General features: G+C 42.8%; 1 protein-coding gene across 4 annotated transcripts in view; it reads left to right on the top strand.

Annotated features, from left to right (window-relative positions):
* Positions 1-24,396, top strand: part of GTF3C3 (general transcription factor IIIC subunit 3) — a 98,622-nt gene that overhangs the window by 57,566 nt on the left and 16,660 nt on the right. For 3 of the 4 annotated variants that reach the window (XM_033945216.1, XM_033945215.1, XM_033945217.1), the window contains 6 exons: positions 285-487; positions 3,844-3,945; positions 9,090-9,225; positions 16,040-16,277; positions 16,793-16,983; positions 21,341-21,465. In XM_033945216.1, coding sequence (XP_033801107.1) covers positions 285-487; positions 3,844-3,945; positions 9,090-9,225; positions 16,040-16,277; positions 16,793-16,983; positions 21,341-21,465 — 995 coding nt within the window. The remainder of the gene's footprint in view (positions 1-284; positions 488-3,843; positions 3,946-9,089; positions 9,226-16,039; positions 16,278-16,792; positions 16,984-21,340; positions 21,466-24,396) is intronic. The other variant, XR_004539522.1, reaches the window with a different exon arrangement.

Here is a 24,396-nt window from a genome sequence, read left to right on the forward strand (position 1 = left end):
AAATGCAAATAAACTAAACTTTGGATTATAGGGTCTAGGTGGATAGGAGGCACTGTTGAAGTGGACCTGTTTTGGGGGGAAAATTTGTGTGGATCTTGAAAGTGTGTGGTTTTATGAGGTGAATTAGCTACTTTTCTATCATATGGAGTTCTCTTCTTTCTTTTATTAGGTTTGTGCCCAGCTTAGCAACATATCACATTTTAATAAATAAGTGAATTGTGCAAGCTAAGTGTGCCTTCTGGTCCTTGGCTACAGTCATATTTTTTATATTTCTTTGTTTCCAGAGTGCTTGAAAGCTTTGGGACACATGGAGCGTGCTGCTGAGAGCTATAGCAAAGTGGTCGACATGGCACCACTGCACTTGGATGCAAGGATTTCCCTCTCCACTCTTCAGCAGCAACTGGGGCAGCCTGAGAGAGCCTTGGAGGCCCTGGAGCCCATGTATGATCCAGATACTCTGGCACAAGATTCTAATGCTGCCCAGCAGGTAGACTTACTTGTGTTTTACATCAAATGGCAGGATACCCTTTTTCCATATTTCCCTCTCTTGTTCGGTAACATAAATTGCACACCTCCTTTAACACTTATCTTAGTCTGTATTCCAAGGTAACAAATACTGTCAGTAGCAAGGGGGACTGAAAGGAAATCTCCTCAGTGTCACTTGCGCTCTGAATCTGGGGAGAGCGTGGCACACACTGCTCCTTGTGACCCCCCCCCCCTTGCTCCAGATACATTAGATAGATTGTGAGCCTGCCAGGACAGACAGGGAAAAATGCTGGAGCACCTGGATAAAGTAATGTAAACCGTTCTGAGCTCCCCTGGGAGAGCGGTATAGAAAATTGAATAAATAAATAAATCTCCCACAATTCTGGGAAGGGCTGTATTTCCTGTAGAATTGTCATGTGAAACTGATGGACTAGGTGTAGCAGTGGCAGCCTATATCCACCTCTGCACCAAACTGGTTTTCTTATATTGAAAGCATAATAGTAGTGCTGAATTTGGGCTGCCATGTCTTCCTACGCAGGAGGCAGAAGTTAAGTGGAATCTGTATATGTGAGCTAGTTAGGGGCTCAAAGGGGATGTGAGGTATGTGTGTGTAAGTTGAAGGAATTAGAGGAAGTGTGCCCATGTTAGCAGGGGGATATGTGTAAAAGTGTGTGAGTCTGGATCTCTTCCCCTCCCTCTATTGATTAGAATACCCTACCTTTACAAACCTACTTTCCTTTAATCCCCCTTTCTTCTCCTCCCAATTCATCCTTCCTCCCCTCCCCTCCCCTCTTTCTTCATCTTCTGCCTTCACTTCAGAGCTGTAACTAGGCACTTTAGCATATTTGCACCCACTTTGCCTCTACTTTGATCCCCAGTCCTCTCTGACATTTCCCTGCCCCTATGTAACCTAAATGGTAGGAGGACAGCAGCACGCTTCCTGGCGTTTCATTTGCTACCAGTTCATGCCTCCACATAAGTCAGTTATACTCTCCCAAGGGACTTATTCTATAGTATTAGAGTTGCAACATAGCAACGTACAATAATAATTGTATGTTGCCTGCAGCATACATTAAACTGGCTAAAACACAATACAGTGTTCCCCTGGTCGTTCGTGGTTGGAGGTTTGCGGTCCCGGTCATTTGCGGCATTTTCCAACCGTGAACTGCTGACAAGGAGAGGGCAGCAGGAGAGAGCAGCTTGAGCGCCGCGAGTGCAGGAAATCACTCACGGTATGCTCCGACCGCCTCTTCCTGCACTAAGTCAGGCCTTATCCAGTCAGGAGCTGCTTTGACACGCAGCTCCTGTTTGGATAAGGCTCAACTTAGTGCAGGAAGAGGCAGTTGGAGCGTACCGCGAGTGATTTCCTGCACTCGCGGCGCTCCAGCTGCTCTCTTGCTGCCCTCTTCAGGCTCCCCCATGAAAAACCATATTCGCGGTTTTTCGAGATTCGCGGGGGGGGGGGGGGTCCTAGAACGGAACCCCCGTGAATATCGAGGTAGTACTGTACATCTTCTCAACATAAAGGTAAAGGAAGGGAGTTGCATAGAACAGCAATTAATACCAAAAACACAAGTAACTGGTACATGGGAGAGGCACAGGTAAAAAGGAAAGGGTGAAGGAAAACATTTAAGCAGGGGAAACTATAAAGAACAAACAATAATAAGTAAGTTTAAATGCAGTCATTCAATGTATATGTTAAGACCCTTTTTCTCTGCTCTCCCAAATAATCTTGGCACACAATATGTGTCAGAGAGCAACTTTATTTTTTTAAAGTATAATACAAATGTATATGATATATTATGCAAATCTATGCTAATATGTCACGCAATGAATTTACCCTTCAACTGCTACAGGAAATGGAAGGCTGTGAGTGTAACATTCTTCTTCAGGAAATAGCAGAATCCCAGAAATAGCAGTCATCTTCTCTTCCTGCCCAGGATTGAGTTTGATTTCCCCTCAGCCATTCCTAACCCCTGATGTCTCCATTAGACAGGACACATAGCTGAAGCCCGAGTCTCTAGTGTTGCAATGCTATGATCTAACAAATGGGATTGGCCCTTGAGTGTTTTATGCTTTTATATATTCAATTTTGTTTTTAATATTTATTAATTATTATAATACACTTGTCTGGAAGCATTGGATGATAGCAGGAATATGTATATTAGAGGATGTTATTTCTAATGGTAAAATGCTTGAATTTTCACAGTTGCAGCATAAATATGGTCTTACTAAATCAGAAAGTTTTAGATGGTTGCAACTGAAGCATGCCATTCAGGCGGGGTTCCCTGACTGGAAAAATCTTAATAATCAATATAGTCTGGAGTTCCTATGTTTTCAGACAGACTTCTTGGGTCACCAGGCCGCTCAGTGCTATAAATTATTAACTGGACTTATTAAGAAAAAAACAAATACAGGTCTGAGAGACATTTGGAGCATTGAGATTAAGCATCAAATTAATGCGTCTCAATGGCCACGAATTTGGTCTTGGAGGATGAGATGTACAGTGTCGGCATCCATGAGACAAACTTGGTTTTTTCTGTTACATAGAGCTTTATGGACCCCTGTTCGTTTGCAAAAATTGGATAGCTCTAAGTCTAATGAATGTTGGCACTGTCATCTCGAAGCAGGGACTTTAGATCATTTATTATTCTATTGTCCATTCATTATGAATTTTTGGAAATCAATTTGGGACCAAATTAACTGTTTATTAGATAACCCTGTGGCATTATCATATGATACTGTGCTGTTTGGTATGGCAATGAGAGCAAAAATTCAGATATCTACAAATAATAACAAATTATTACTTATAATGACTGGGGTTGCCATTCAACAAATTACATATAATTGGAATAGATTAAATTATAATTTTTGGTGGAACTCATTATGTCATATTTATAAAATGGAGAGACTTATTGCAATACAACAGGGTTGTTTCAGGAAATTTCAAGATATTTGGGAGCCATTAACAAAGTATTGTAATGATTAGAAAAATCTTGTTTCCCTTAAATTTACAAGTTCAATTATGGGGTGGGAGGGAGGGTATTTTTATTGTTACATGTATAAGTATTGATTATATGATAGATAAGGGTGGGGAGGGGGGAGATAAGAGAATATTATATGTATCATTGTTGATTATTAAGTGATATATTTATGGTTATTTGTATGGATATGTTATCACACTTATTATAAGTTTAAAAATGAATAAAGATTTTTTTTAAACTTATTATAATACAAATAACAAAATTATGAATAATTATTACCAAATAGCCCCAATCCTTCCCTCCCCCAGAATGTTTTATGAAAATGAGGATGAAGATTTGAAAACCTTTCTCTTCATGTTCAACTTTTATTTAGGAATTAAAACTGCTGCTTCATCGATCCACTTTGCTGTTGTCACAAGGCAAACTGTATGATTACATGGACACACTACTCACCATGCTGGCCATGCTGTTAAAGGTGGGTTTGCACTTGTAACCCTTCAAGATTTAATTGTAAAATACAAGGGAACTGCAGATACTGCTCCTATTACAACTGCTGCTTACCATTTCTTTAGTTTTACTTGATTACACTGTGCTATTTAGTTCCTGTTGCGTGCAGTTTACATTCTAGACAAGACCACGGATGAGACAACAGGCTTAAGGAAATATATTTATTATAGGCCGCATGGCCAAAATCAGCAAAGCTGTTGAGGAGTGCTAAGGATTAAGAAGAAAAATAAGACTCAAAAAGGTGATGTTTTAGGTGGGGTTTGAATATGGGTAGTAAGGGGACATGATTTCACTTTGCTGCAGCTTTCCTAAGTTGGTGAGGGGGCAGTCAGGAGTTGGCGATAGAAGATACTAAGCATCAGCCTTAGGGGTCCTTTTATCAAGCCGCGCTAGCGGGGTTAGCGCATCGGACATTTCATCACGTGCTAACCCCCGTGGCCGGCTAAAAAACTAACGCCTGCTCAATGCAGGCGTTGGCATTCCACGCGTTAAACCCCTACCGCAGCTTGATAAAAGGACCCCTTAGTCTTTCAACTTTCAAATCCAAGCGCTCTGTCCTGTACGAGTAGTTTTGTATTGACAAAGCAGAGTGACAAAATCCTAGAATGGTTAGGTGTAGAAGTTCAATATACACGTTCTTTTGCTCTCTCTGAGACACACCCTGAAGTTTTATGTCTATGAGCAAGAAAAGCTCCATTATATGTCTTTCAACTTTCTAATCCAAGATAGATTAGAGTTTGCTGAAAGGCGTACTAGTGGAGCTGCCTTTTGTGACCAAGGACATAACAGTACTTTGCATCCAAATCACAGAGTTTACATTTTGAAGTTGTATTTCTATGTTGCATTATTTGTTTTGTTTTTTTTTTTAATTATTACAGGAGTGCTAGTAAGACTCTCTTCTCCTCAGCCTTTGAACCAATGATTCTCTTTAGGAGATCAACTATGATAGATAAGCATTCTGCACTTTAGAAATTACCCCAGTACTTGTGTGAGCAATAAAAAGCATATCAGTAATACACAACCGCAGTCATGCACAAGGAAAAAACTGTAGAGGGCGCTAAACTGAACAGTGAAGTATACCAGAGGCAGAGTGAAAAATCCAGAGTGGATTCCTTCTGCAGCATGTGGGTATGGGGAAATAACCCAGCTGTCTAGAATGTCTCACCTATTGCACTGGAATACTTTGTCTTTAACAAGAGCAAATTAAAACAACTGCTCTTCAGAGACAAGTTAAAACAAAGCATGGCTATTTGTCTAAGCTGAAAATCAAACTGGGCAGTCACTGCCTTAGAAAACAAATATGGAGAATAATTAGATGAACTGCTCAATATTACTAAAGGAGTATATCAAAATATTCTTTACCACATAAGTCATACAAATCTGTGTTATCAAAAGTTAAACTGCAGATAGATACATAAACTCTAATACATATAAGACTGATTCTGGATCTTCAGCACGTGAATGCAGCTCTCAAGATTCCCCGCTTCCGAATGGAGACCATGCATTCTGTCATTGCAGCAGTGGCTCCAAGGGAGTTTCATGCCTCACTGGATCTCACAGAGGTGTACTTGAACATTCCCATTTTTGTAGCCCACCGCAAATTCTGCAGTTTCATATTCTGAAACAGCATTACTAGTTCTCGGCCCTGCCCTTTGGGCTGGCGACAGCACCTCAAACCTTCACCAAGGTGATGGTGGTGGTGGCAGCTTAACTGCAAAAGATGAGCCTACATTACTTAGATGACTGGCTGATCAGAGCTCCCTCAATGTGGTCCAGGTGCTGGAAGATTTGGGTTGGATTGTCAACTTCAGAAAGAACCATCTGACTCCCACACAGTCGCTGGAATATCTGGGAGTCCTCTTCGATATGACTGTGGGCCATGTCTATTTGCCAGAAGCTCGCAGACAGAAGCTGTATACCAGATTTCTTCTCTTCTGGAGTGGCTGATTCCTTCGGTGTGGGATTATTTTCAGGTTCTAGGATCTATAGTTGCTACACTTGATGTAGTTTCTTGGACAAGGGTGGATATGTGTCCTGTTCAGCATGCCTTACTCTCTCCCTGGGCGCTTTGCAGACTTGTCTGCCGTGGACTCTGGAGGCCTGAGCAAGCATGGACTGGTGGCTTTGCCCGCAATTGCTCTGCAGGGGCTCCACATTGCCTCCTAGATTGTGGTGATGACAAATGCCAGCCTTCGGGGCTGGGGAGCCCATTGCAGTTGTAGTTCTGTTCAGGGGTGTTGGACACCCTTTCAGAGAAAGTGGTCCATCAACCGGTAATGAGATTGCAGAAGACTCTGGAGGACCAAGCAGTCAGGGTCTTCTCCAGCAATGCAACGGCAATAGCCTACATCAATCGCCAGGGAGGGACCAAGAGCACTCCTCTGGCTCAGGGAGCCCACCTTCTTTTTCTTTGGGCGGAACGTCGTCTTCTGGCGCTGACAGCAGCACATGTGGCGGGAGTGTGCAAAATTGAAGCAGACTTCCTCAACAGACAGACTCTGGATCTGGGTGAGCGAGTCTTGTCCCCAGAGGCATTCCAAGCGATTGTGGAGTGCTGGGGGTGGCCTTGCTTCGACCTCATGGCAACAGCAAGAAACAAAAAAGTGGTTCGCTTCAGTCGCAAATCTGAGCCTGGAAGCAAGGGGCTTGACACTCTGGTGCAGCTGTGGCCTCGGGAGATTCTCCTGTATGTCTTTCCTCCTTGGCTGATGGTTGATTGAGTCATTCGGAGGATAGCAACTCATCCAGGCCTCTTCATTCTGGTGATTCCAGATTGGCCTCGCAGACCATGGTAAACAGATCTGAAGCGTCTGCATGTGGGTTGCAGCCTTCGGCTGAGTGCCTACCTGGAACTTCTCATGCAGGGACTAGTAGCCATGGAGGATATGGATCATAAGAACATGAGAAGTTGCCTCTGCTGAGGCAGACCAGAGGTCCATCTCGCCCAGCGGTCCGCTCCCACGGCGGCCCATCAGGCCCATTGCCTGAGCAGTGGTCCCAGACTATCCCTATAACCTACCTCTACTCCTATCTATACCCCTCAATTCCTTTATCCTCTAGGAACCTATCCAAACCTTCTTTGAAGCCTTGTAATGTTCTCCGGCCTATCACAGCCTCCGGAAGCGCGTTCCATGTATCCACCACCCTCTGGGAGAAAAAGAACTTTCTGGCATTTGTTCTAAACCTGTCCCCTTTTAATTTCTCCGAGTGCCCCCTTGTACTTGTGGTTCCCCATAATCTGAAAAATCTGTCCCTGTCTACCTTTTCTATATCCTTCAGGATCTTGAAGGTTTCTATCATGTCTCCTCTAAGTCTCCACTTTTCCAGGGAGAACAGCCCCAGCTTTTTCAGTCTGTCAGTATATGAGAGGTTTTCCATACCCCTTATCAGTTTAGTTGCTCTTCTCTGGACTCCCTCAAGTACCGCCATGTCCTTCTTGAGGTACAGCAGCCTTAGAGCATAAAGGATATTCTGCCCTGGTTATTGATACTCTTCTCAAGTCTAAAAAGTTATCCACAGGATCTGCTTATGCTAAAGCATGGAAGGCCTTCCAACACTGGTGCTCCAAGACCATGTGGATTCATATTCAACTCCAATCTCACTTATTCTCACTTTTCTTCAGGTTGGTTTAGATAAAGGCCTCACTGTGGCTTCTCTGTGGGTCCAAGTGGCCGTGCTTTCTTGTTTTAGAGCCTGGGACCTTCGGTCCTCATTGGCATCTCACCATGATGCTGCTTGATTCTTAAAGGGGACTCGTCGTGTCTGACCACCAGTTAAGCATCTTTTCCCCACCTGGGACCTTAACTTGGTGTTGTCTAGCCTCGTCAAGGCTCCTTTTGAGCCCCTGCAAGATGCTTCCCCCTTGGACATGATGCCAAGACCGTTTTTCTGGTTGTCATTACTTTGGCATGTCGTGTGTTGGAACAGCAAGCTTTGTCTTGCCGAAACCCTTTTCTCTGGATTTTGGAGGCAGGGGTTTCTCTTCGGACAGTTCCTTCCTTTTTGCTGAAGGTTGTTTCGGCTTTCCATGTTAATCAGGAAGTATGTTTGCCTGTCTTTTCAGGCGACGGGTTCCAGGACTCAGGACCACCTGTTGAAGAAACTGGATATACGCAAAGTTCTTCTATGTTATCTGGAGGTCACAAATGAGTTTCACCTCTCTGACCATCTGTTTGTGCTGACGCATTCTGTTAAGTGGGACGCACCCGCTTCCAAGGCTACGATTTCCAGATGGATCCGTAGGGTCATTTCATCAGCCTACATTCTTTCTTAGAAACAGTCCCATGTTTCCTTCAAGGTGTATTCTACAAGGAGTGTGGCTTCTTCATGGACCGAAACTAGATCTGTCGCTCCTAAGGAGATTTGCAGGGTGGCAACATGGTCTTCATACGTTTGCCAAATTCTACAGAGTGGATATAGCTGCAAGACAGAACTCGGCTTTCAGGTACCTGGTCCTAAGGGCCGGCGCAGCAAGCCCATTCTGGTTTTTTGGGGGACTACTTTTGTATGTCCCAGCTATCTAGAATGTCTCACCTATTGCACTGGAAAGAGAGATTATATACTTACCCTGGTAAGCTCTTTTCCAGTAGATAGGTGAGACATTCTAGACTCCCCACCCTGTCCTTCCTGTGTTTTTTTTCAGTTTTCAGTCTGTTTATGCTTTTCCAAGCTGATTCTTAGATGCCTGCCAGCCCTTGAGGGCTGGGAAGAATCTGTATATATGTTCCATTTATTGGTGAGTAGTTTCTGTGCTCCTTTGAAGCTTGTGTTGGCGGTTATTGGTACTATTTAGTTACTTTTGAGCAGAACAATTTGTTTTGCCTGTTGCTACAGATGCCTCACTGTATTAGGTGCTTCTCGGTGCTTGGGTAATAACTGTAGAGGGCGCTAAACTGGTGAATTACACCAGAGGCAAAGTGAAAAATCCAGAGTGGATTCCTTCTGCAGCATGCGGGTATGAGGAAATAACCCAGCTGTCTAGAATGTCTCACCTACCTACTGGAAAAGAGCTTACCAGGGTAAGTACATAATCTCTTTTTAAGAAGCCCTGGAGTAGGATTTCATGTGGTCAAAGATGTGATAAGAGTCAGCCTTAGTGGTTCTGTTTTTCAGGGAGCAATGAACCGAGCTCAGGTGTGTTTGATATCCAGTTCCAAATCTGGGGAAAGACACTTGTACCTGATCAAGGTGTCAAGAGATAAGATTTCAGACAACGTTGAGCAAGAGACAACGAATTATGATGCAAAAGGTAAAGATATGGTTTTTCATCTTAGCAGTAGCCAGCTCTTGTTTTATCAGCTTTCCTTACATTAGGACAATAAGGGCACAGATATAGACACATACACACACATTTTTGTTCTATCTTAGCAAGTTTTCTTCTGTCTTCTGAAATGGCTAATGAACATTATTTGACATCGTCATGTAAAGGTTTTGAACTTGTTGCCACTCTGTCCTTCCTGGGTCTATACCAAGGCTCTATCAAGCTCTACAGAGGACAGTTTATCTGAACTACCTCGGACAGGGCCAAATTTATGTGTAATGTAGTCCCTGAGTTGTAATATTTAAGAAGCCCCCTCAAGTAGTTTTCCTCACCTTCTTTACTCTATTGTATTAATGATAGTATTTAAGATAAATAAAAAAAAAATACCTTTCTCTGAGCTATGCATAAAGAACTAATCAGGAGCACAAAGTAGTAACTTTCAGACTAGTGAAATTGCAGAGTTTTACAATCTTACAGCTGCTGCAGGATACAGTATTAGGGAACATATTGTTCAAATTTCATTTAGCATTGTTGTAAAGTTCAAACCAACACCTTCAGGCTAGTTGAAGGGAAAGCAGTTAGGTAGATACACAGAATGGCCTTCCAGCAGAGGTGGAGACTAGGACTTTGTGCCAGATGCACCAAGCTCTTAAAAAATACTGTGGTGCATACTATTTGTGCAGAGCAACACTGGTAAAAGGTGATAAAACTGTGCCTGGCACCTGCTCAGAAGAGCAATTGCTAGGCACAGCTCCTCCTGCCTGCTACAGCCTTTCTCCCCCTCTACCCAGTGGGGAAAGCAGCGGCTGCCAGCTCAGCAGATTTGGAGCTTCCCCTGCCAGCTCCAGAGCCGACAGGGAAGCCCTGAATCAGCTGGGTTAAAAAAAAATGGGCACAGCAGTTGTGCGTGTGTTGAATGAATGCCAATTTAAAAAAAAAAAAAAAAGACACCCGATCCCCTCAGAGCCATCCAAACCCCCATCCCCCCTCCCACTGAGCTCTACAACATCAAAAAATTACCTGGTACTCTAGTGGGCTGGCCCCAAGACTCCCCCCCTCCAACCCAGCCATATGGGCCGGACTGAAAAGTTTGCAACAGGGATGCCCACTCCCTCTCCTGCCTTGAGCCTCCTCTTCAAAATGGGGGCCTGGGAGGGACCAATGGTATTAAGCCAATGGAATTTAGCTCCTCCCATTGCATCCCAGGATACACCGGGCAGGGGCGGGCCACCATTCTGAAGAGGTGGGACAGAGACAGGAGGGATTGGGCATCCCTCCTGCCGAACTTTTCTACCAAAAAGTACGGGTGTTGGGAGGAGAGGTCCCAGAAGGGTCCTGGCCCATATGGCTTGGTGGGGTGGAGTGGGGGAGGGGAAGGTCTTGGGGCCAGCCCACTAAACCACCAGGTGATTTTTTTGGTGTTGGGGGGCGGGGGCTCGGCGGGGGGGGGGTTTTTTTTTTGAAAGCTCTGGGACAGCTCTGGGATCAGAGGTCTCTTTTTTTTTTTTTAATTGATGGGCAGGAGGAGATTTTTTGTGAGTCTGAGCTGTCATGTAGCCTTATTTTCCTGTCAATGTATGAGCCAATCAGCACTCAGGCACTGACAGGAAAGTAAGTCTATGACAGCTCAGACCCTGCTGTTAAAGTCTGTACTGGAAACAATACATTTCCTTGCTATGCATTACATGGAGTGCTCATTATACTAATGAACTTCTTTTAATGCATTATGTCATGTTAATCAGGTTTTCTGTTCCATCTTTACCTGTTCATTTCAAGGTTGGATTACATTACAAGAGGTTTGGTCAATTACCCGGGAAGTTACAATGGACAGTTTGACACGGACATTCAATAGAGTTGCTAGTACAACTAGATCAGTACAGTTATTAATACAATTAGGTCATAGATACAAATACATAGTTACAAGTTTAAGTAAGTCATCTTTGACTCATCGTTATGTCACATGAGTTGCATTGGACAGTTTAGAAATGGGCTTTTACAATTACCATTTCAGTTACTTCCGGGTTGACTCACTGTCTTGGTACTAAAATGTTTATAAAAGTTTTTCGAAATTGAGATATTGGTCACAAGATCGTAGTATAAGTAATACTTGGTTCCAGCATTTTGCTGGTTGATATTGGTTGGATAAGGTAATTTACCTTGTAGACTTTATATTATTGTGTGCTGGGAAATGATTTCTGGTGGAATATCTGTTGGAGGCATCCTAGAGTATGGTGACCAATTCTGTTAAGTAGTTGGGGGCATTCCCTTTCAGGATCTTAAAGGCAGTGATGCCTAATTTAAACTTGATCCTTGTGGTTATGGGCAGCCAATATAATTTCAAATAGAAGGGCTCTAGGTATTCCGATTTCCACAGTCCGTATATGAGTTTACTGCTGCATTTTGAACTAATTACAGACGCGATAGCAATGTGTTTGAACAAAGGACTAGTGTTACAGTAGTCTAGTCAAGATAGGATTAGGGATTTGGAAAGCCTCTGCTTCAGAGTATTTTCTGATGGATCTTAGCTTTCTCATCACAAGGAAAGATTGTTTTATTATTGATTGTACGTGACTCTTTATGGATAGGTATTATCAATTTCTACTCCTAAGATTTGGGATTGTAGTTTTTTTTTTGGTTTTTTTGCCAATTCTTTATTCATTTTTACAATTTACATCAAGTACACAATATTACATCAGGTAAAATTTGTATACAACACTTGAATTTCTTTCTTATATCATTTTAAATACATAAATTTATACCCTCCCCACCCATCCTTCCCACAAATAATATAATCAAAAATAGCATATAAATATTATATTCTTATCTATTAATTAAATCTTTAATAGAACTTTATACCATCCCCCCTCCTCCTAAATATAAATTGTAGTTCTAATGGAAAGTCTGTTTTGTCTGTTGTAATCCTTAGAGTGTAGCATGGATCGGTTGAGGGTCCTAGCCAAAGAAATTTAGTTTTGTTCTTATTTAGTTTGAGGTGGTGGGTTGAGGTCCAGTTTTCTATGATGTGGACATATTTTTTTACAGTGGTGTTGGCAAATGCAACTGTTACAGGTAGCATGATCATTATGTCGTCTGCGTAGATGAAATGTTTTATTCGTGCAAGATCTAGATTGGCTCCTAAGGATTGCTTTAGAAGGTTAAACACTAATCTTGAAAGTGGGGATCCTTGGAGACACCACTGGGAGGGTGCCAGCTATCATAAAGTACACCATCCTTATGTACAGCGTAGTGCTGAGTGGTTAGGAAGCCTTGGAACCAGAAGAGGACTGGGCTGCTAAATCCAAAATCACTGAAAATCTCAGACATTTGATCAAAGTCTTCTAGGTCGAATTCACTGCTTAGGTCAAATTGAATTATGATTGCACTGTGACCCTTGCTTAGTAATTCTTTGCTGTATGTTACTAGTGCTGTGACCACTGTCTCAGTGCTGTGATTTTTCCTGAATTCCAATTGTGAAGGGTGTAGGATATTGAAGTGTTATAAGTAGCATTCGAATTGTTCTGTGACATATCCTTCCATCATTTTGATAAATAGGGGGATGAAAGCTACTGGCTGATGATTGGTCACATCAGAAGAGTTGAGTTTTGGGCTCTTGGGAATGGGTGTTAAGATAATTCCTTCTCCTGATTTGGGGAAAATGCCAGTTTTTAGGCCATAGTTAAGCCACTGGGTTATTTTTCCTATGCTTGTTGGGGTGGCTGCTTTGATGAGGAAGGTGGGCAGGTGTCAAGGCTGCAGTATGCCTAGGAGTATTTTAGGAGAAGCCATTTTGTGTCTTTGAATTTAATCTAATCAAAATCATTCCAAGATTTGTCTGCTGGTATTTCCATAGGTGGTTTTATTGCAGTGGGTCTAGCTGGACTGGTGAGGGGTAGCTGGTCTCGTGTGGATTGAATCTTTGTTTTAAAATAGCTAGTTCTGAGGCTGTTAGAATAGAGGGGTTGTCGTCATTTGTGATCTTGTTCGTGTTTGTTAGGTTAATATTGAGAACAGTTTGTTGATTTTGTGATTATCTTCTCTGCTGATTTGTTCAGAGTAGTACTCTTTCTTCTTTTGCATCGGTAGTAATTTATATTTTAGGATTTTCTGGCACCACTTAGTCTTGTTTTCTGGAAAGAGTTGTTTACGCCAATAGTGCTTGGCTTGTCGTCAAGCTGTTTTTAAGGACATAAGTGTGTTAAACCTCTGATCTTTGGATTCTTTTGCTGCATTTGAGTGGAGCTAATTTGTTTAGGATTTGTTCATTGATCATTTTCCAGTGGTCCAGGAAGTCTTGGTCAGGGATGGGGAGAGATAGTAGTGAGTTATCTATTTCATTCCAGTATGATTCAGGGGCTACTTTGTTTTTGTAGTAGGAGGCTACTCAATGGGTTGGTTTAGTTCTTGATATCTCTTTCTAGAATATGGTGAATTCTAGGAGTAGGTGGTCTGACCAAGGTACTTTGGATAGGGAATTAAATTCTAGGTAGCTTGTGCTTTTTGCTGAGATGGAGGAGGTAAGTAGATCTAATGGCCCTTTCATGTGTGTGTTGTTGAAACAAGGGTTTGAGGTCTAGTTCATTTAAGAGGTCGAGTAATTTCATGGTTTGAGAGTTTAAAGTTGAGTTTAGGTGGAAACTGAGGTCTCCTGTGATGAAAGTGGAGTCATATTATATTGTTGTTCTTAAGATGATGTCTGAGAACTGTGGTTCAGCATCTAGCCACTTTCCAGGAGGGATGTAGATTAGTATGCAGTAGATGGGACATTGGGAAGAGTTACTGTTTATTTCTACCTTTAGTAGTTCTAATGACGTGAGAGTTATGGATTCCATGATTTTGATGTGAAAATATTACCATAGAATTAGCATTAGTATAGAATTCTCGGTGGCTACTACAATAATTGGTAGCAACCATGGAGAACCCTTTTGTGCATCAGCAGGACAACTTTCCATGCCAGCAAGAGTGCCCAAAACGGCCCACCGTTTGTTTTACCATGTGATAGCTCATTCTCTGATCCGTACATGTAAATGGTCATTAATATTAAAATTCAATGCAAACTAGCCCACCAATTGATGTGCTAGCATCCCACAAAAAATAGCAATCACTCCTACCAACCCGAAAAAAAACAACAGGTCTGCCGTGTGAGCGGACTGCTGGGCACGATGGACCACTAGTCTGACCCAGCAGCGGCAATTCTTATATGTCCCATTAAAAAAAAGATGACCTTCCCTGACGAACTGGCATCGGGAATCCCCCTCCTGTGCCAGTAAAAATCAGCAGGAGAGATGCCCACTCCCTCCTGCCAATGGAGCCCCCCCCAATCCCACGCAAACAAATATGGCAGGCAAAATACCACTCCCACTTGCCAGGTGAACTCCCACCCACTCCACAGCAGTGATAATGGCAGGAGGGATATCCACTCCCTCCTGCCAATGGAGCCCCCCCTGGATGCAAACAAAAAAATGGCAGGACGGATGCCCACTCCCTCCTGCCGATCGAGGTGACTCCCTCCCCCCAAAAAGGCAGGAGGGATGCCCACTCCTTTCTGCCACTAGGTGCTCCCACGACCCCCTCCCCTGTATCTTTGTGAGACGTCGAGAGCATGAGAAATGCTAGGTCCCTCCTGCTCCAAGGCCCACCTGTCCAAATTGGTGGGTCTTCCCATTCTTGGTATATCATGTGATGCACGGGGAAGAGCCTAAGGCCCTGATTGGCTCAGATGCCTAAGACCCCTCCCTGTGTATTCCAGCTCAGTGAAGCCAATCAGGGCCTTAGGCCCCTCCCTATGCATCATATGATGCACTGGGGAGGGGAAGGCCTGCAATTTTGGACTGGCAGGCTTTGGAGCAGTAGGGACCGATCATCCCACCTGCTCTCAACTTCTCACAAAGGTACTGAGGGGGGGGGGGTTGTTTCACAGGGGGGGCACCTGACACGGGTGGGCCTCCATTGGCAGGAGGGAGTGAGCATCCCTCCTGCCTTGGAGGGGTGGGGAGGGGAGTTCCCCTGGCAGGAAGCAATGGACACAGGGGTGTCTCCTGATGCCAGTTCTTGAGGGGGTGTCTTTAGGGAGGGCTGTCATCAGCCGGGGGGGGAGGGGGAGAGGGAGGAGGTAACGCAGAACAGCATTTTGTTTTTTAATGCATGTGTCACAAATGCACAACATCTGTGCCATTAAAAAAAGAAAAACGCCCCAAGAGTTGAGAGGCTTCTCCTGTCACTCAGCTCGAGCATGTGTCTGTTGCTCTCAGAACAACTGATCAGATGGGGATTATCATGAACCTCCAAGCAAATAATTTGCATGGAAGTTTGTTGGTGCATCAATCGCTGTTCCAGTGTCTGCCAAAAAATTGGCGAACAGCGATTCAGACGGTCTTAATGACTATGTTTTGTGCATCTAGCCCTCAGTATCTGACACTGCTTTTCAAAAGATATTCACTCCCAGTCTATTAAGTGTTTATCACCAGTTACAATGGTGAGATAAAATGCTACTATGGTGAAATAGTTCTCACATTATCAGGAGTAAAAGTTCTGAATGTTTTATAGGAGAGTTCTGAACATAGGGTCAAAGAAGGACAGATTCATATTGATAGGGCCAAATAAGTATTTCACACTTTTTCAGATGCTATTAGCTGGACCACTCTTTACTAGCACAGTTTTGAAACTAATGTATATCTTGCAACTTATGAGATATGTTTGCTCATGAATTCTTTGCACTGGCAATGGTTCTTCCCATGTCTATGTCCTGACAAAAGTCCAATGAGTTTTGGAACAGCTGCTTTACATATAATGATTATGTCTTTAGCAATATTTGCTGTGCTGACAAGTGTGTTGACCAAAGATGACTGGTGGAACCTCCTGTTGAAGGCTATATATGCTTTGTGTGACCTCTCCCGGTTTAATGAAGCTGAACTACTGGTGGATTCCTCTCTGGAGTATTATTCTTTCTATGATGATCGCCAGAAGCGCAAGGAGCTGGAATTCTTTGGTTTATCAGCTGCAATTCTGGACAAGAACTTTCAGAAAGCATACAACTATATCAGGTTTGATGCATTAGTACATTATTCAGCATGCAAATTGTCTTGACAACTTTCGTCACAGGATCTGTGAAGTGAAGTCTTGAAGCCCCAGTTTGTTTAGGAGCTTTATATGAGAAATGGGATGTCCATGTCAGGATGTTCACTTTTCCCCAGTATTTTATAAAAGGCACTGCTAAACATATTGATAACTTTACCCTAAATGCTTTAGTTTCTGTTGCTTCTTTTCCTTTGATTTTCCTTCTTTCTCTTTTTTAAGTACCTGTCTAAAATATATAAACCACTTTGATTGTAACCACACAGAAAAAGCAGTATATTACGTCCCATTCCCTTTATGGATCTCTCTTTTGATATACTGGAGTATTTTTTTACTGTTCTTTCTCTGTACTTAGCTGAATAATTGGTTTATGGATTCATGTCGTATTTTTAAGAAATAATAAATGAAAAAACATGAATATAGCTTTACTGTAAGAAGCTTGCTGTGTAAAATGAAACATGTCAAATTTTGTATTTCTGTGTAGGGTAATGGTAATGGAAAATGTGAATAAAGCTCAGCTCTGGAACATCTTTAACCAGGTCACTATGCATTCTCAGGATGTACGCCACCATCGCTTCTGTCTTAGGTTAATGCTCAAAAACCCTGACAATCATGCCCTGTGTATCCTTAATGGACACAATGCATTTGTCTCTGGCAGCTTCAAGCATGCTCTTGGTAAGGATCTCATTCCTCACAGGAACCTGAGGAATTTTCTGTGAATTCTGTGACACCTGAGTTGCCATTCATGTTGCTTCTAGAGCTGATTTTAAAGCTCAGGCATCCATGAACTGCTCTGAGTAATCCTTGAGGAGTCTGTGCACAGTAAGATCTGATTATGATTGTGCTAACATGGGTATCTGTGTGGGAGTGTTACATACCAGTGGTCTTCTATTCCAGGTCTTATAGAACTTAAATAAGTCTGAATTTTGTGGCAACTTAAAGAGGCAAAACTTACCTGGTATTTACAAGAGTATTCAGTGGTTCATGAAAAATATTATAGACATCATGAAAACCCAGAACTTTTAGGTGACTGTTAAAAGGCCGCTGCTTAGCCCTTCATTGTTGCTTCCAGCTACAGGAATGACCAAGACAAGATGTGCACTGTATTTCCAAATCAGAGAATACTTTTATTTGTAAGCAGAGTATATAAAATGTAACAGCAGAAGCACACCAGTAACAAGCTGTACCATCAGATTGGAAATTAAGCTGTGAGGCCTGGAATGAAGAAACAGTGCTGTGTGGGAATTTTCTAGGTTTGGCCACAAGAGGGAAGAAATGGAATAATCATATCAGTGCTGGTGGAAACCAAATTCTTTCTTTGATATTCCTTTAATAGACCAGTGAAATATTGAAACTGTATTTATTTAACCCCCTTTTACAAAACCACAATAGCAATTTTTAGCGCAGGCTAGCACGCTGAATGCTCCATGCTGCTCCCGACACTCATATGAACTTTATGAGCGTCGAGAGCAGCACAGAGCATTCAGTGTGCTGGCCTGTGCTAAAAACCGCTATCGTGGTTTTGTAAAGGGCGGGGGGGGGGGGATTTATTTATTTTCTATCTCATTCTCCTCAATGAGCTCAGAACAGGTTAACATACATAATATACGGTTAACGGGTTACAATTTGTTATGGTTACAGTACAAGTTTTTTCCAATATGAGTTTTGGTGGGTTTTTTTTTAAGAGAAAATGATTTTATTTTCAATTTAGTGATCAAAATGTGTCTGTTTTCAGAAATTATATATGCTATTTATATTTTGCAATATATTCGTCTATTTTTTTGTAGCTGTTCCCCGAAATGACATTACATATTTTATGTTTCAATGATTTTTATTGATAACTTAACAACACAACAGCAGAGAAAACATACAAAGATTAAAGTACAGTCATATATTATTATACTGAAGAAATAAAAACTAAAGTCCCCATCCTCCCAAACCCAAACAAACGTTTAAGATTCCCAGGGTCCCAAGCTAGTAGAATCAGAAAAGGATTCTAAACCTCCAACTAAGACAGGAGTCAGAGTTCTTATGATTCCCATGTATAAAGGGCACCCAGAGGACCCACCATACCCCAACCTGAAGAATCCCCCCCACCCCCCACAGGAGAGAATAGAGCAAAACTACCTAAACATGCAGGGCGAACCCCTAAAAAAATCAAGCCAAAAGCTCTAATGAACCTCCCCCCAGAACTTAAAGGCTCATATCGGAACATCACTGGTTGATTCAAGATATGGCTGCGAATCCTGGGGCTCAAAGATTGTATGTATGCTCCCCATATCGCATAAAAATGTTTTTGCGCTTTAAAGGTAAGCTGTAAGGCTCTCGGCTCCATCAATAAAACTGTGTGGAGTTTATTGTGCCAATGCCAGAATGAAGGAGCAGAACTCTGCGTCCAATGTAGAAACATGATGGCAGATAAAGGCCAAATGCAGTAATCTAGCCAGGCTCATATTGGATTGGATCAAAACAGAAAAGTGCTGTTGATGGTAGAGTTCTGGCCTTCCTCAACATTCGAATGCTGTAGTGTCTTCATACTTCCTATATGCACATAGGGTATTCCACCATTCATGATATGATACATGTTGATTATTCCAAGAAAGATGTTAAATTCATTTTTACATTTTTAGAGTTCACTATATACTGAGTTCTTGTTATCAGTGGAACCAAGTCACTTGGGATCTTCAGAATTTCCATAAAATATTGTTTCACCATATCAACAGGAGAGATTAAAGGAGATTTTGGAAAGTTCAAAAATCTTAGATTATGCCTTCTAACTTGATTTTCCAAATACTCCAGTCTACGTTGGGTATAGATCTTCTCTTTAATTGAAGCAGTCTCACAACTTTCCAGAGACTGAATCTTAGTTTTTAGGAATTCTAACGGCTGTGCAGAACTGAACTGGGCTGGCTGAAACAGCCGTACTGAATCATCCTAGACCCAGAGAGAGATGCCAGACTTTGGGAAGGGGGAAAGGAAGGAGAGATGTCAGACTACTGGGATGAGGGAGGGAAGGAGAGAGATGTCAGACCATGGAAATGGGGAGGAAGGAGTGAGAGATACCAGACCATGGAAGAGGAGGGAGATAGGAAGTGAAGGTAAGACCTACCCTTGACTGATAGACTACAAAGAGATGTATATTGGTACCAGAACCAGTATGTGTCACATAATAACTTGTATCATACCCTGTAACTTTCTGTGTGTCAAATTAGGTATAACTTGTATATCATACCCTGTAACTTTCTGTGTGTCAAATTAGGTATAACTTGTACTGGAAACCTTGCATCGTAAGGACAGCCATAGCCAATTGTAACCAGTAAACTGTATATTATCAATAGCCCCTAGCATATATCAAGTTAGGATAAAAATTTGAATTGTAAACTTGTACAGAAATTATGTATGTTAAACCTGTAACCCATTCTGAGCTCTTTGGGGACAATGGGCTAGAAAACTAAATAAATAATTATATAAATCTGTAGCTCAATAGTCGATAATCTGAGCTTGAGCACTGACTGCTTCTGAAAGAACTGTTACATTTTTTGTATGATCATTAATGGCCAGATTCACTAAGCTGACTGATCGTGTCCCGACCGGTTTGCGACCAGTTTGCGACCCCGGTCCGATTCACTAACCTGCCTCCCGATCCAATCCACTCCTGATCCTCCTTAATACTCCTTATGGCCTATCTGCTGCTTGTTTGGAGGATGCCACACGCACGCAGAGTGGAGCTCACAGGCTAAAGACACTGCCACAAGCAGGGCTGTCCTTTCAACAGCCCTCACCCATCAAGCCCTGCTCTCTGCCCTGACTCTCCTGCCTTTGCCGCCCCGACTCCATGGTTTTAACCCATGGGATTATAGTGGGGCTGCACTACAGTGTGTTCTGTTATGTTCCAGAACATGCTGCAGTGCAGCCCTGCTTTAAACCCACGAGTTAAAACCACGGGCTCGCACTGCAGGGAGGGTGACAGAAAGCAGGAGAGTCGAGGTGGGTTATGTTCCATAACTGCGCTGGACAGTTTTCCTTCACTCCCCTCCCGGTGCGCGTTTTTTTAAAAAAAGAGGCTGCAGCGAGTCCTGGTGAAGAAGGGGAGACGAGATCGGGCCCAGCTCAGCCCTCGATCATATCCACCTTTGCCACCCCTCCCCCTTTGTTTTGACCTCACTTGTGCAAGAGAGCGGCGCATGCGCGGATCGCATGTACAGCCAACAATGATGATCTGTCCTTGCATCACGATCGGTCTTCAGCGATCCATGGGATCGCTTGTGGACATGTGTCCGATTTTGTAATTTGCATGGGGGGCCTTTAGTGGATCGGTCGCTCTGCAAGACTCAGCCACAGATCGGAACCGGATCGGACAGGTAAGGGGCCTTTAGTGAATCTAGCCCTAAGTGCCTTCTTTAAAGAGGAGTTAATGCCATGCATAACGTCCCAAAGTGTTTCTAGAGTCGTAGCCGTAAAGCTGGGCTCTCAGTAACAGCCTCAAATGAAACAAAAGAAGCAGGTCTCTGAGCTTTAACCAGATCACTCACTATTCTCTCTGAGAGGACTCATTGCTGCTTGTTTCCTTTTGTTCTCCTTCTGACTCTGAGAATATGCAGAAGGCAAAACGCCCCCAATAGCTTCAGGGAGCTGCTTTGAAATCTGTGCAGCTCCAGTTTCGCTTCGCTCTGCCCCTGTACTATTACCTGGTTGAGGCAGTGCCGTTGGTTCAACAGGGCTTGGAGAAGCCCTTTCTACACTGGTACCCAACATTTCCACGGCAGACTGGACCCGGGGAGACGCCAGCGCTAGGGGTGGTTGGTGTACAGCTAGGCGGCACTTGAATATAAAATCTCGGTTTATATTCAAGTTAACATTTTCCCCCTAAAAGGTGTGTGCGGGGGGGGGGGGGTTATATTCAAGTATGTATGGTATACAGTGAACTCTGAGCATAAAGTAACAGCTTGCAAAAACACAGAATATGTTTTATTTTGGGGTTAAGATTGTATGGTAGTTTGTTGAATGAATGAATGATTGCTTCTTTCTTTAGGGCAGTATGTGCAGGCTTTCCGTACCAACACCACTGACCCTCTGCACAGTCTTTGTATAGGACTGACTTTTATTCACATGACATGCCAGAAGTATGTGTTAAAAAGACACGCTCTTTTAGTTCAGGTATGTGATTTTTACCTAGCATTTTCTTTTTTTTCTTCTGTTCCATTGCAAACATTACTTAAAGCCATAGAACAGCAAGTTATCTTTAAATTCTATGCATTACCACACCTTTAACAAAAAAGGAATGACTTGCTTAGCAGGGTAACAGGCTGTAAACAAACCTGGTGGGAAGAGCACTGTAGAAAAAGATGCTTTTGAATCCTAATGTGTTATATTTAAGGTATCTCATTTTATTTTGACTAAGCAACACTGATCAAATAGCCCCAGTGGGGGACAGAAAGGGGTGAATAAATGCAGCAAAAGCACCACTGCTCCTAATACTCTCTCTCACCCCTCTCTGACCTGCCTTGGATTTCGTTTCCATAATAAAGACACTCATTAGTTGCACAGAAAAATGTATGTGAATAAACCAGAATGGTATCGAGAAATAGTACTTGCATTGCAAAAAAACCACCAAACTAACAAATCTCAAAACAATAAACATGGGGAAGTGTAGAATCCTTTTCTCTCTGAGTAACATTTTAAAAAGAAGTGTTTTTGCTCCAGGAATTTTTGGATTTGGGGACATTTTTTGCACCCATATCAATCAGGATTTAGAAAGAGTACAGCACAGAGACTATGTTGATCTCTTATTACAAATGTTGCATCTGGCACCAGACAAAAGAAGCAGGTTTGTGGTGGTATATTGTTAAATATGCTGTCAGCATTTACTGTAGAAAAACTCTGTCTTGCTTGGATGGTTGAGAGAATTTAGAACAGAGGATAAACGTTAGACCAGCTTTCCTCTTTTCTAATTGGTCACTCACAACAGCTGAGATGAAAGGATAAGTTGTTTGACTGGACCTTGGAGTTCTCTGTATTATCTCAGTGATTCATGTGCTCACTAGTGATGTTCAACATTTATTTGCAACCAGTAGTAATCCTGTTAGATAATAATTGGATCTGTTAGAATATATGTGGATGATATTCCTGTATTGAATACTATGGGGAATACATTACACTCCTTGAATAAGAGCTTAGGAGTTGTGGAAACTTGGTTGAAGGAAACAATTTTGGTATTAAACAGGGTAAAGACAGAATTTGGATATCTTTAGAAGTTCAGAGGCTATTGCTGACAGCATTAAATACTGGTGGTTGGCAAGGCTCAGGTTAAGTAGGATTTAGTGTTAAATACCACCATGCTATTAAAAAATCACAGGGTTAATGTGTTTTTAAATTATATTTATTCTGACATCTTCATGGTTATTTTCCTCAGAATGACTTCAGTTTGGTGTTATTCAGGCTAGACTATTGTACTTTCTGTTTTTTCGCTGGCGCGCTGGTGTCCTGCGCCGAATTGTCAGCGCTGCAATGTCGGCACACTGATGTCTCGCACGCTTTTGTCCAGTTTAGGCCTGCCAGCTTCAACTTTAAGGGCCTTACGATTGCTTTAAAACTTGTCAGCCCAGTTAATTACTGGTTGCAGATACTTTGAGCATATAACTCCATATCGTAATGTTTTATATTGGTCACTGGTAAAGGAGCAGGGTAAAGTTCAAGACTGTAGTAATGTTGTTTCAGGCAGTGTATGGCAGCGACACCATCACTTTCTGAATTTAGATTAATTTTGTTGTCAGTGTATATATATATATATATATATATATTTTTTTTTTTTTTTAATTATTTTTATGCAGCTGGCCTGGTCTGGTGGGACACTTTGCTTTAGATGGTGAGGGATGAGTTTGAAGTATGGTTGCTTTATAAGAAAATAAAAGCGATTCTGTTTGTAGAGATACTACAAAGAGATTCTTAGAAAATTTGTACTTGTCAAAAGTGAATAGGATGGGATGGGTATCAGTGTTTATTTTTTCAGTTTGGAATTATAATGATTCTGTAATTTTTCTGTGTTTATTGCACTGCTGTTTTGTATGTATGAGTTAAAGTTGTCTGTCAGATTGGCAGATTGAGAATTTTTGCAAAAATATATAAAGTGCAACAGACACATTGGGCTCCTTTTACTAAGCTGTCCTAGCGGTTTTAGCGCACGCTAAATGCTAACATCACCATTGAGCTGGCGTTAGTTTTTGGTGTGTAGCGTGGGGTTAGCGCGTGGGGCAATGTAGCGCGTGCTAAAAACACTAGCACACCTCCCATCCCTCTGGGCTGTCCTGGGTCACTTTCTCTCCCCCCCCAACACTTATATCCATCTCCCCTCTTGTGCTCTTCACCCTGCAGGTCCAGCATCCATGTCCCTTCCCCCCCCCCATACTTTTGGTCCACCTCCTTCATCAGTGCAGGTCTGGCCTCCCTTGCCTGCAGCTCTCCCAAAGCATCAGCAGTAACCACAAATCTTCCTCCAGCTCCCGAAGCAGCAGCGGCAGACAGTCCTGACAATACCCCCTCCCTCCCTCCCTGTCCCTGAAGTAACAGCCGGTCCTGACAACCTCCCTTTCCTTCCTCCATCCCCGAAGCAGCAGCAGGAGCAGCCAATCCTGGCACCTCCCCCTTACTTACCCAAAGCAGTAACAGCAGCCGATGAGCAAAGGTAGTGCCTTAAACAGGCTGCTTTTGGCTAGCCCTGGCAGGGCCTTTCCCCTGCCATGTTGTGACATGACAGAGGAAAGGACCTACCGGGGCTAGCCAGAATCATCCTGTTTATGGTACTGCCTCTGCTCACCAGTTGCTGCTACTACTTCAGGTAAGTGAGGGAGGGAGGGAGAGAGGGTTGTCAGAACTGGCTCTGCTGCTTCATGAGCAGGAGGGAGGGAGAGGGTGTTGTCAGGACCGGCTACCACTGCTGCTTTTGGGGCTGGAGGGAGAGAGATTTGTGGCTTCCACTACTGCTTCAGGCTAGAGGGAGGGAGGGAAATTGTAGTTGCCACTGATGCTTTGGGAGCGGGAGGGGGAGGAAATTTGTGGCTGCCACTGAAACTTTGGGAGACAGACGGAGGG

This window comes from Geotrypetes seraphini, chromosome 5, assembly GCF_902459505.1.
Source record: "Geotrypetes seraphini chromosome 5, aGeoSer1.1, whole genome shotgun sequence".
NCBI lineage: Eukaryota > Metazoa > Chordata > Amphibia > Gymnophiona > Dermophiidae > Geotrypetes > Geotrypetes seraphini.